This window comes from Elgaria multicarinata, chromosome 2 (assembly GCF_023053635.1).
Source record: "Elgaria multicarinata webbii isolate HBS135686 ecotype San Diego chromosome 2, rElgMul1.1.pri, whole genome shotgun sequence".
In the NCBI taxonomy this organism is placed as follows: Eukaryota; Metazoa; Chordata; class Lepidosauria; order Squamata; family Anguidae; genus Elgaria; species Elgaria multicarinata.
This window is the reverse complement of record NC_086172.1, coordinates 133,636,694-133,648,807: the sequence shown is the minus strand read 5'-3', so window position 1 is coordinate 133,648,807 and position 12,114 is coordinate 133,636,694. Positions and strand designations below refer to the sequence as shown.

At 38.0% G+C, this 12,114-nt stretch overlaps 1 protein-coding gene across 1 annotated transcript in view; it reads left to right on the top strand.

The window, feature by feature from the left end:
- The window catches only part of RYR3 (ryanodine receptor 3), a 401,651-nt gene that overhangs the window by 343,357 nt on the left and 46,180 nt on the right, over window positions 1-12,114 (top strand). The window contains exons 84-92 of the mRNA XM_063117743.1: window positions 302-382; window positions 856-944; window positions 2,030-2,158; window positions 3,461-3,565; window positions 4,948-5,029; window positions 5,317-6,641; window positions 8,310-8,368; window positions 10,801-10,972; window positions 11,240-11,326. Coding sequence (XP_062973813.1) covers window positions 302-382; window positions 856-944; window positions 2,030-2,158; window positions 3,461-3,565; window positions 4,948-5,029; window positions 5,317-6,641; window positions 8,310-8,368; window positions 10,801-10,972; window positions 11,240-11,326 — 2,129 coding nt within the window. The remainder of the gene's footprint in view (window positions 1-301; window positions 383-855; window positions 945-2,029; window positions 2,159-3,460; window positions 3,566-4,947; window positions 5,030-5,316; window positions 6,642-8,309; window positions 8,369-10,800; window positions 10,973-11,239; window positions 11,327-12,114) is intronic.

Below are 12,114 nucleotides of genomic sequence, written 5' to 3'. Positions count from 1 at the left end.
TTCATATTTAAGGCATGGTTTGATAAAGACTAACCATTTCCAATTAGATCTTTAGTCCTGTAGTTTTGATCATGAATGCTTTGGAGTGCTAAATATTTTGGCTTTGCTTTTTCTGTTTCATAGTTTGTTTTTATCATTCTCTCCAATACATTTCTTTTAAAAATTACTGTAATTCAGTTTACAGTATTTGCTTTTTATTAAAATCACTTAGTATGAAGGATGCTGTTGGAAGACTATTTGTTTTGCATGTTTTAAAAAAGGAACTATGATTGCGTAATTCATTGTACTGTATATTTTCAAGGTGAGAAAGTACTACAGAATGATGAGTTTACTAAAGATCTGTTTAGATTTTTACAACTGCTGTGTGAAGGTCATAACAATGGTAAGTGGGCTGTAATATGTTTTCAGTAATTTACTGTTCCATTTAAATGCTTCTTTGGAGGGAATTATCAATTCAGTATCTTTTCTATTTAAATTTATTTTCAGTTCTTTTGCAGGAAGAATTAAATAGTTTCACAGAATTCTCAAAAATATTTTTAACATGTAGTAATTTCTAGCTAGAAATTAAATTGCCATTTTATAAATGATGCTCATAATAATTGACAAAATAAGTTTTGCGAGATGTTGCGCAAATACTATTTCTTATAGCTCCTGCTTAAGAAATATTGCCATTTGTCATATTATTAAGCATGTTACTGTGTGGCATCCATAGGCTATTTTTAAAAAGATAACATTCCCTTCAAAATAATAAAACTATTCATATTTTTCATTTTCTTTATGAACACAAATATAAAAATAATTGTGAATATTTTGTATTTTTCATTTACTAATTTCTTAAATTATTTTATATTTCAGATTTTCAGAACTACTTACGCACTCAGATGGGCAATACCACAACAGTGAATATTATTATTAGCACAGTTGATTATCTTTTGCGTCTTCAGGTAAAGTGCAAAGTATTTTTTTTATTTCATTCCATTACCTCACCACTTACTTTGGAAAGTTTCCACATTGTTATAGAATTGTGGCTTTTACCACTGTTAGTGGTTCTATTCCCCTCTCTTCTTAGAACTTCCATGGCCTGTGTACTCTTATGTCTCCTGCCTATCTTTCATGGTTTTAATTATGTTGATTATTTCAACTATATTTTAGTGATTTTATTATATGCAACATAGTGGCCTGTTTGTTTATTTATTTATTTATTTATTACATTTTTATACCGCCCAATAGCCGAAGCTCTCTGGGCGGTTTTTGTTTGGACAAAAACTGCAGCATACAGTTTTTGTTTTATTTTCAAAATAAAACAAAAAAACTCATAGGGAGGAATACATCAGTGATGGGTGATTCTGCCCATCCACCAGTGGTGGTCAGATGTATAGAGGCTTCAAACTTTTATTTGAATCAAGCCTCTCCAGTTTTTTTTGTCCTGCCTGCCTCCTATGAAGGCACCTTGTACACCAGCCCAAGTCAGCTAGACAAAATTAAAAAATAGCAAACAACCCTTGAAGGTTAATTATGACATTCTGATCATTGAGGAGACTCAGACCTGTTGCTGTAATTTTTGAGCAAAAGTGAGAACAGGGGAGTTTTTTGTGTGGCTCCAAAACATGAATGATTTCACCACAAGGCCAATGCATCTGGAATGGAAGACCTGCAGTTGGGTTGCCACCACAAACAGCCCTTATTGCTTTTAGCCATCCTCCTAATGTCTGGAAGGATCCCTGTCCTCTCAGCAGAGGGTCTACTAACCAACAAATTAACCCCTTCAATGAGGGATTAAAAACTTCATCACTATGGTGGTACATCTATGGTTGCAAGAGATTCTCCGAAATCCTTATTTAAGCATCTTCCTCATGGGATCATTATCTTACATTTGATCTCTGTAGGACATTCAGACAACCCTAGACTGCTTACAAGCTGCATTTTATAATTCATATAAAAATGCCATCCCGTGTCTAAACATTCCTTATTTGATATGGTTTGATTACTACTTAAAAAAATAGAGAAAAAGCCTCTTATTTATTCTTAGGAATCAATCAGTGACTTCTATTGGTACTACTCTGGGAAAGATATAATTGATGAATCTGGGCAACGTAACTTCTCTAAAGCATTGGCTGTGACCAAGCAAATTTTTAATTCACTTACTGAATATATCCAAGTAAGTAGCACTTGTTTTTCTACATTTTATACTTTGTGTACATGAATGCATATGTGCAAGAGATGCATGGATTCTTAAGGCAACAGGTCAGCACTGACTGCTTTCAGTAGAATTTCATCATCACCAGCAGCTGTAGATGTGATAAGGGGGGGATGATATTTCTAGAATCAGTGCAGGATTGTAACTATTGGGCTTCCCCGGCATGGGGGTAAGGAGAAAGAAGGGACACTTAGACTTTACTTCCCTTCTTTTTCTTCCCTTTGCAGAAACACTGTCCTTTCTGACTAGTAGCTTAGATCACAGATGTAGGAAGAATCCATCCTTGCTGCCCAGTTATAGTGAAAAACAGTCTCTTCTAAAATGAGTACTCCAACCACTATACACAGGGCTTACATTCAGAAAGGTTATAGTCTTCCTCATGGGGCATCCCTCCAATGTGTTTCCTGAGCGATGGTTTCCGTTACCCGATTATGCTGTTTATCTTCACGAGTGATGCAGTTGGAGATAGACCTCTGGGCTGAGGTCCAGGGCCTCACAACCCTGGGACTTTTGAAATGGCCATTCAGAGAGTGGTAGGGGATGGCCTCAGTGGTAGTCAGGCCCAACATCAGCACCTGGGCTGGCATGGGCCCACAGGGGCTGATGTTGGTGACAGAAACAGCCTTTCTTCCAGCTGGGCAGGTGCATGATTACAGACGCATATGTATATATTCCTTTTCTACAACAAAATGGTGGTTATTCCCAATTAAATTTGTTTAGCATCAGGGCAACAGAACCAAACTCCATTTTATTTCCGAAGTCATGATGGTGCTGTAATTTAAGTGAGTTTAAAATGTGGAACTCTGAATGCTCATAGGTTTCTGGGTTTTTTTAAAAAAAAAAATCTGATTGATAAACAAGGTTGTTCTTAATCTCTTAACATATCAGGAATGGTATGTTCATGTGGAGGGGAGACAAATGTTAATTGTGTGCTTCACAACTGAAATAATATATACATGGTGATCTAAAGGGTGGTGGTGGCATAAGACCATTAAGTCCAGGGTCTATAGTTATATAGCTGCATCACTGATCCTCAGACCTCGCCACACTTGTATCCCCCTTCATTTTGTCCAGCATTCATTGTACTTCTCCAAACTTCATTGAATAGAGAATATTATTTCTTTTTAGTTTAGAATCCATAATTGTATAAAGGTCAATTCTTTATTGCACATGCATTTAATGAAAGTTTGCAGGTTTTTGTTTTTTTTATTACTAGAATAGATGACTGAAACTTAAATTTAACACATTTCCCCTTAATTTTAGGGTCCTTGCATTGGAAACCAGCAAAGCCTGGCTCACAGCAGACTATGGGATGCAGTTGTTGGCTTTCTTCATGTTTTTGCTAACATGCAAATGAAACTTTCTCAGGTAAATTTTATGGGGCATCTTTGCTTAATATGTTTTATAAACATAAAACAGAGTAAGAAATACACTAAAAACATAAAACTGTGGCATGAGCTGTGTAATCAATTGCATCAGTTAGTTACAGATATTCAGTTAACAAAACACCTTTCGGTTTATGCTGTGTTACAGGCTTTCTATGCTCACTTGAGCTCCAAAGTACCAGGAAATTACAGCCACACCCTTAACAGATGTGTTATTTAGGCAATATGCTGTGATTCGTTCTAGTTTCTCCACTACCTTGGAGCTGGATGGCTGACAGTGGCAGAGTGGTGGGCCTAAGTCCCAGATTTGTCTGTTGGCCAGAGTAGACAGATGGCATCTATGCAGCTGAAGCTACCTTTCTACATTATAAGCACCCAATTGGCAACCAATAGCATCCACATAGAGTGACAGAGTTAGAAAGGGCTCACCCAGATCCATTCACATAAAAATCCACTGGAACCAAGGTCTCTGGGAAGGCCAGCACAGTTATAGAAGCCATTGCATAGACTCCTGGCGAAAAGCGCTTGGAGAAGGAAGTTGCTCTGTGTGTGTGTAAGGAAAGAGTTGCACAAAGGATACATAATAGGGAGGGCTGGAGCAAATATGGAGGAGGGATGACAAAAATAGAAACTAGAATGGGGGATGGGAGAAGCCAAACAAGCAAGATGGAAGGAGAAGATGCAGCTGGAAGTGTGAAAGCAGGAGATAGAAGAGAGGTGTCAGAGGCCAAACTGAAAAGAAAAGGTGATGGGCTGGGGGCTGGGTAGGAACAGTGACAAGAGGGGGAAATTGCAGAACAATTGACAGAACAGAGAAGAGGGTGGGAAAGGAGAGGTGCAAAATGGGAGACACAGCAGGGAAAGAGGAAGAGGATTGGCACACGGGGAAGGGAAGCAAGAGACACAGAAATGTAGGGTTGTGTGGGGCCACTGAACTCTTTAATCCACAGAACATTTTGTTATGGACTCTCATTTGTCTAATACAGTTACTGCAATTTCTATAAAGTTATGTATACCATCACATGTATATGCCCACTGAAGGCAGTCAGAAGCAAGGAGGAATCAGCGAAAATAGTCTCCCCACCGTCCATGATCAGGAGCTCCATGACCAGAATCCTGGTCGTCAGATCTTTGGATCCAATGTAACAAATTACTGTCTTTCTATATTCATTCTACATGTCCTTTGGGGAGGAACCATAGCTCAGTAATAGACCACATGCTCTGTTACTTACAAAATAATTCCTACCCTGACTGTTGGATCCCAGACTGGCTTTTCTTGTAGACTATTGCAAGTTTACAGTTGTGTATTGTGACTACGGTCCTCGTTTAGTTTTTTAAAAAGTGTTTGTTCTGTTTATATTCTAGGATTCCAGTCAGATTGAATTGCTGAAAGAGCTATTGGATCTTTTGAAGGATATGGTGGTGATGCTCTTGTCACTACTTGAAGGTTGAATCTTTTTCTTGCTTCCATTGCTATGGAATTCAAACATCATCAAACACAATTGTATATATATATAGAAATTATATTTTGTTTATGTATTTTAAACCTACTATAATAATTCTACTTGATGATTTTAAATAAGAGGCAAAATAAGTTAAGATGTATAATAATGTTAAAGGTATTAAACTAAAATCACATTTAAAAGTAAATCATAAGCCTGAAGACAAATTCTCATCATTTCTAAAGATGAGCATAGAATAAATTAAATAACAATGTTTAAATTTACAATATAGGTAATGTGGTAAATGGCACAATTGGAAAGCAGATGGTGGACACTCTGGTTGAATCATCTAGCAATGTTGAAATGATCTTGAAGTTCTTTGACATGTTTCTCAAGTTGAAAGATCTAACAAGCTCAGAAGCCTTCAAAGAATATGACCCAGAAAGTAAAGGCATAATCTCAAAGAAGGAATTCCAGAAAGCCATGGAAGGTCAGAAGCAATATACACAATCAGAGATTGACTTTCTGTTGTCCTGTGCAGAAACGGATGAAAATGACATGTTTAACTATGTTGATTTTGTTGAACGATTTCACGAGCCAGCCAAAGATATTGGATTTAATGTGGCAGTGCTCTTAACAAACCTTTCAGAGCATATGCCAAATGATTCACGACTTCAGACTTTATTAGATCCAGCAGAAAGTGTCCTTAATTATTTTGAACCTTATCTGGGGCGCATTGAGATAATGGGTGGTGCCAAGAAGATAGAACGGGTTTATTTTGAGATCAGTGAATCCAGCAGGACACAGTGGGAAAAGCCTCAAGTGAAAGAATCAAAAAGGCAATTTATTTTTGATGTTGTAAATGAGGGTGGAGAACAAGAGAAAATGGAGCTTTTTGTAAACTTCTGTGAGGATACAATTTTTGAAATGCAATTGGCATCTGAGATCTCAGAATCAGATGCAGTTGACAGACTTGAGGAGGCAGAGGAGGATGAGCTCTGCTATGTGAGGGAAGTTGGAGAAGATGAGAAAGAAGAACAATCGCTTGAATCAGCTTCAGCGTTTGCAATAGCATGCGTTGCAGTGAAGAAAAATGGTGCCACCATTTTAAAAATGATTAGACTGAAAAACTTAAGGAAACAATACAGAAAAGTGAGAAAGATGACTGTAAAAGAATTGGTAAAAGTGTCATTTTCCTTTTTCTGGATGCTATTTGTAGGATTTTTCCAAACATTTCTCACTATAGTGTGGGGTATTTTTCAGATTCTTTGGAGCACTGTGTTTGGGGGTGGCCTGGTAGAAGGAGCCAAAAATATAAGAGTTACCAAAATTCTAGGAGACATGCCGGATCCAACACAGTTTGGGATCCATGATGATGTCCTTGAAGCAGAGAAAGCTGAACTTACAGAACATGGCATTCCAGCTGAAATTGTGCAATTTGTGAAAAATGAAAAGGGAGAAACTGACATTTTGTCAGATATTTTTGGCATTCCTACACAGAAAGAAAGTGGATCAAAACATGGTCATGATATTGGTCTAGGGGACATTGCTGATATTGTTGGATCAGAAACTTCTCCTCCTTTGGAAAGTGCAGTTCGCAAGAAGAAAAAGATACAGGTAGATAAATTTACTGTGTATAACTTAATACATTTTTATTCTTCTTTTTTATTGATTGATTGACAATGAGAATATGAGGGAATTTATTAAATTGTATATTCATGCTTGTGATATAAGTTAATTTGTTACATCGGGCTGATTTAAAGACCACTCTAAAGACTACATTGAACTGTATTTTAGAAGCCTGTAAAATCCATTGTATAGAAACAATATCTCTTCATGTCAATAAAGACAACAGAGCAATATTTCCTTTATACTTGACGTGACAGGACTGGTGCCAGTCTTGGGTGGATCCTTGGCATTCTAGGGACATTGCTGATCCAATATAATTAGAACAGAGGTGTATTTCGCTAGTGGAACTCCCAGTCTCATGTTCCTTCTCGGTCTCCGGTCCCAAAGCCTATACTGTTTTGCAGCGTCCTCTGACCTTCAGAGGAACATTTTTGGAGGGCTGTGATAGTGACTGCTTGCAGCCCGGAAGTCACCTTCCACCAGTCTGATAGGTTTGTGTTGATCTGGATGCAAATTTAAGTTCTTATAATGATCAGCTGAAATGGAAACAGTTCAGGGAGAGGAGGAACTCAGGTCCGCAGTCTCTCAGTAGAGCCAGTGGAGTGGGCTCTGCTTCCTATTTCTCCATTGCAGCAGGTTGAATGATGTCTGCTAGATGAATATATACTATAATATAACATTCTAATAACATATCTATAACTAGATAGTCTCATATCCTCCTATAATATATGAACCTGTCCATCATTGGAGGCCCTTGATATCTCCAGGTGCCCCTATCCTGGAGGTTAGAGTATTACTACCAAAGATAGGGCCAACTGTGGCAGGGACCTTCCATGGGAGGGACCATAGCTCAGTGTGACAGAGCACATGTTTTGCAGGCAGAAGGTCCCAGGTTTGACCCCTGGCTTCTCCAGGTAGGGCAAGGAAAGAATCCTGCCTGAAACCCTGGAAAGCCACTGCCAGTTAGTGTCAGCAATACTGGGCTAGATGGACCAAGGGTCTGACTCAATATAAGGCAGCTTGCAATGTTCCTATGATGCACTGGCTGTGGAATTCCCTCCCCAGACAAATCAACCTTGCTGCTTGTTTATTAGCTTTTAGACATTGAGATAATATCAACTTAATTTCATTAGCTTTTTAGTTATAATGGTGCTACTCTCTTACAGTGCAATCCTGTGCATGTTTACTCAGAAGTAAATCCCACAAAATTGAAGGGGGCTTACTCCCAAGTAAGTGTGTATAAGATTGCAGCTTTAATCTGTGTTTTGTCTGTTAGTTTTACTAATCATTGCTGATGTTTTTGTATAATCTCTTATATAAAGAAGGCTATCAAGTGCGGGTGAGGGAAAAATGGATATCCTCTTTTAATGAATAAATTGTGGCCATGTAGAGGGTATGTCCTTTCCAATGTATTGCTGTTTCACAGACAGTTGGAAAGGGACTCAAATCTTCTCTAAGGTTGAAACATGGTTTGGATATATTGTAATTCATCACTCATAGAATTAGATTATTGCACTAGTAGATTAATCAATACTAATACTAGATTATTATAAACATTTATTTTATTGTGATATTTGTAAGCATTTTGCACTTTTGAAATATGTGTTTTATTTTATTCTATCAAATTATAATACAATGCACTTTCAATTTTTTCAGATTCCTGAAATTGCAAAGGATGATGAATCGGAAACAAGGACAGAATCTGAGAAGGCTGAGTAAGCTATATTTCACTATGAGTTCTTGGAACAGGTGGTGGCTGGTGTCCACTAGGTCAGGTGGGGTTGATCCAAGCAGAGGGGTCAGCAGTAGTCTTTTGAATCCCCAGCAACCCATGCCACAGAAAGAGAAGTCAGGGGCACATGAACTCTAAGCACATGCACACACGCAAACCTGATAAGCCCTCCCAACCACATTGCTCCAGCCTGCTGCCACCCAGCCACCCAAACCTTTCCCTTTCCAGGCACACAGGATTTTTTTCCTTCTTAAAAACTGTATGTGAAGCTCCAGGCAACATAGGTAGCCACCATCTTGTGAGCAAGAAAAAAAAGGTAGGTGGATCTGTTCTGCTCTGCACAGACTCTGCCTCCTCTACATTAAAACAGATAAGACTAAGGAGGTACCCAGCATGGACTCGCACTCATGCAGTGGCAATCCAAATCCTGTGCAAGTGTGGGACAGCTGGAACAAGCCTATGTTTTGCCGTAAGGCAGAGCGTTCCTCGCCCTACCTCACTTCCTGTCTCAGTCAACTGCACAGGAATGTACTAAGACAAGGAAGCGATGGACTTTCCAAGAATAGTAGCTCTAGGCAAGCAGAGTAGCAGGTGTGCTGCACTTGCTAAAGAACAAGGTAAATGACTTTGGAAAGAAATAAGCTTGGAATGATTGTTTTAATTATACATAGGTGAGTGAAATTCAGGCAGATCTTAAACACACTTTGCGTTTGTTTGTCTAGCAAACCTAGAGGAGTACAGTTTTCTTATGTAGCTATAAAACCCTTTCCCAAAGTCCTAAAGTAGACTTCCCTAACTTGTTGCCCTCCAAATGTTTTGGACTACAACTCTCAAAATTCTTGATCACTTGCTGTGCTGGCTAGGTCTGATGGGAGTTGGAGTCCAACACATCTCTGGAGAGCACCAGGGTGGGGAAAGCTGCCCTAAAGTAACATACAATCTTCTTTTAAAAAATGGTTTACAGTTGAGAAAAAACGGGATTACAATCTTTTTGAATATTGAAGTTTTCATTGCCAAGTTTGGAAGTATTTAGTACCAAAGTTTCATTGGTAAGGAGAGGATAAGATCTGATCAGTTTGTACATAAGTTTAAGAACCAATGTTTTCTATATATATTTGTTCATTGTTGCTGATCATCATCAATGTTTTTGATCTATAAAACTGTCATTTCCATAGCATTAACATTTTTGCTGCATTTAGAGAAATTCCTATTCCCCTTATAATTACTGCCTCTGGAATTGTAGTACATAGAACATGGGAAAGCAATGTACTAGAAGCTACAAACATTTGATTGAGGCTTTTAGCATGGCTGGCTGGGAAATGCTGGGAGTTGTAGGACTTTTTTTCTGTCTAAACATGCATAAGCTTGTGCCCTTAAAGATTCAAGTTTCCCAAGAGAGAGAAAACTGACAACCATCACCCAATATTGCTCACTTCCACATTTCTGACTAAGCTAGAGACTAAGGATACGAAGCTTTGTCCCCAATAATATAAAAGACATTTACAGAGCTATGGCCTTGAATAATCATTGTTGTACTTATACTTGACTTTCAACTCATGAGTAGTTCCTGGAATGGAGTTCAAAGTATGACTCTTGTTCTTCCTCACTTTTCTCTGAGCACTAAGAGGTCAATTGTAGAGGAGGAACTGGGTAAAACCTAACCTGGAGTGCCAGCTGTTTTCTGACTGGAATATACAAACCTTAGAATTATGGTACAAAACACATGAAATAATTGCTTTGAAATTAAGCTTTAGTGGTGATTCCAGGTGAATTAAACCGGGTAATTGAATGTTACATAATGGGAGCTTTTAAGTGAACATGTTATGGACATCTCATAGAGGCTGCTTTCATTAGCTCGATATAGCAGTTCTTACCATGTTATGAGCCACTCAAGCGTGCAGTAGGTATGGGTAAGAAATTCATTTCAGTTCGTGTTTGACTAGGATTTAACCAATTCACACCTCCTGGAACCTGCTGCCTGTATTCCATACATTCCTGAAATTGCAAGGTAGTTTGCTTAACAACAACAACAAAAAGTGTACAATAAATGCATACATTTGAAAAATATGCAGAACACACTTTATTCAACAGGAGAAAAAAAAATATTTTAAAAATGCGCAAAATTGATATGTACACATGGCTTTCTTTCCATGTTAAGTCACCACCAATTCAAACCCCATATGTGAGGTTAGGATTTTATTACATCACGGATCTGAAACTAATTTGCCATTTTGTGTCACTCACTCTGTCTTTTTGGAATCCATGTGCATGGTGCTGATCACACATGATATTTTATTTGTATGTATTTGGCCTTTAATGGTCAAAATTAAGCTTTTTATTTAAGACTACTCTTGTCTTACTTGTGGGCAATCTGGAAATTAGACCCTGTTTAATAGTTGATGGCATTTCCTGTAGCATGGAAGATGGTGAGAAACAAGATAAAATAAAGGATGATATGTATTCTGAACCTCTGGAAGTTGAAGAACCCAGGAAAAGGAAACGAAGGCATGGACAAAAAATAGAGAAACCCGATGCAGTTATGGCTAACTTTTTTAAAGTACTGGAAGTTTATCAGACAAAAATGCTGGTATGTTTACCTTCTTTCTCATCTTTAGCCAGTGATTTTAACAAAATCAAATGATGACTTTTTTTTCTTTTCTTTTTTGCATCTTGAAGTAATAACTGAGTTATACTGGGGCTTTTGTAAACTGGTCTGAAAAGGGACAGAAAAAAACTAAAATGAAATTTAATTGATGTTATATCTGCAATTTGAAGCATTATTTGGATTTAATCTTGTTTTTCCTTGAGGTCTGATTCTTGCTTTAGTAACTGGCAACATTCTTTGCGTTTTCAGCACTATTTGGCTAGAAATTTCTACAATTTAAGATTTCTTGCACTTTTTGTTGCATTCGCCATCAACTTCATTCTGCTCTTCTACAAGGTAATGTCATTGAAAATCAAGGCATCAGGCAAAAATGAATACAGAATGACATGTGTTATCATGAAAAACTAGACAGCTATTACAGTAAACAACATCAGCTAATTAAAATTAATGCTACCATCATAAACATCACAGGTTGAATCCAGACTTGCCCTCCTTCCATTTGCAGAGAGAACTGAGATCTGGTGGAGATTTCTGTTTGGAGGAAGGGAGTGGCAACTCTTTCACCCTACAGCCCCAGCAGCACCATCCAAGTTATTCCAGAGAGTTCACCAACTTTCTGGGACAGTGTGAGAGATGGTGCTGGGGTCCTAAGCGGAAAGGAAGGAAGAAAGAACTGGAGAAAATCACAGTGCAACTCCCTCCTTCAGCTTTCAGTAGAACTCTGATGAGGGAAAGTCTGGATCCAGCCCCATGAGTGCTTTATTCAATTAAACTTCCAAAGGGTGAAAAAAATGCTTATTCAGTTCAAACAATGATTATAACATATTGGTTTTGCAGTTACTTTTTAATCTTCCATTTCTTAAGCATTGCATTAATATTTAGCCACTGAGAGTGTTCAAAGTGCATCACATATATTATCTTTGTTGTAATGCTTACAACAATGTGGTGAGGTAGGCCAATATTATTGCCCCTGTAATGCAGATGAGTCAGTTGAGGTTGGCTTGCCTAACACTTCCTGGTGAGTTCATGGCAGAGGCAAAATTTGAACTGATTCATAGCTCAGTCTCTTAGCCATTGCACAACACCAGCATAATATTGCAAGGTTCAGCATACCACATTTGCAA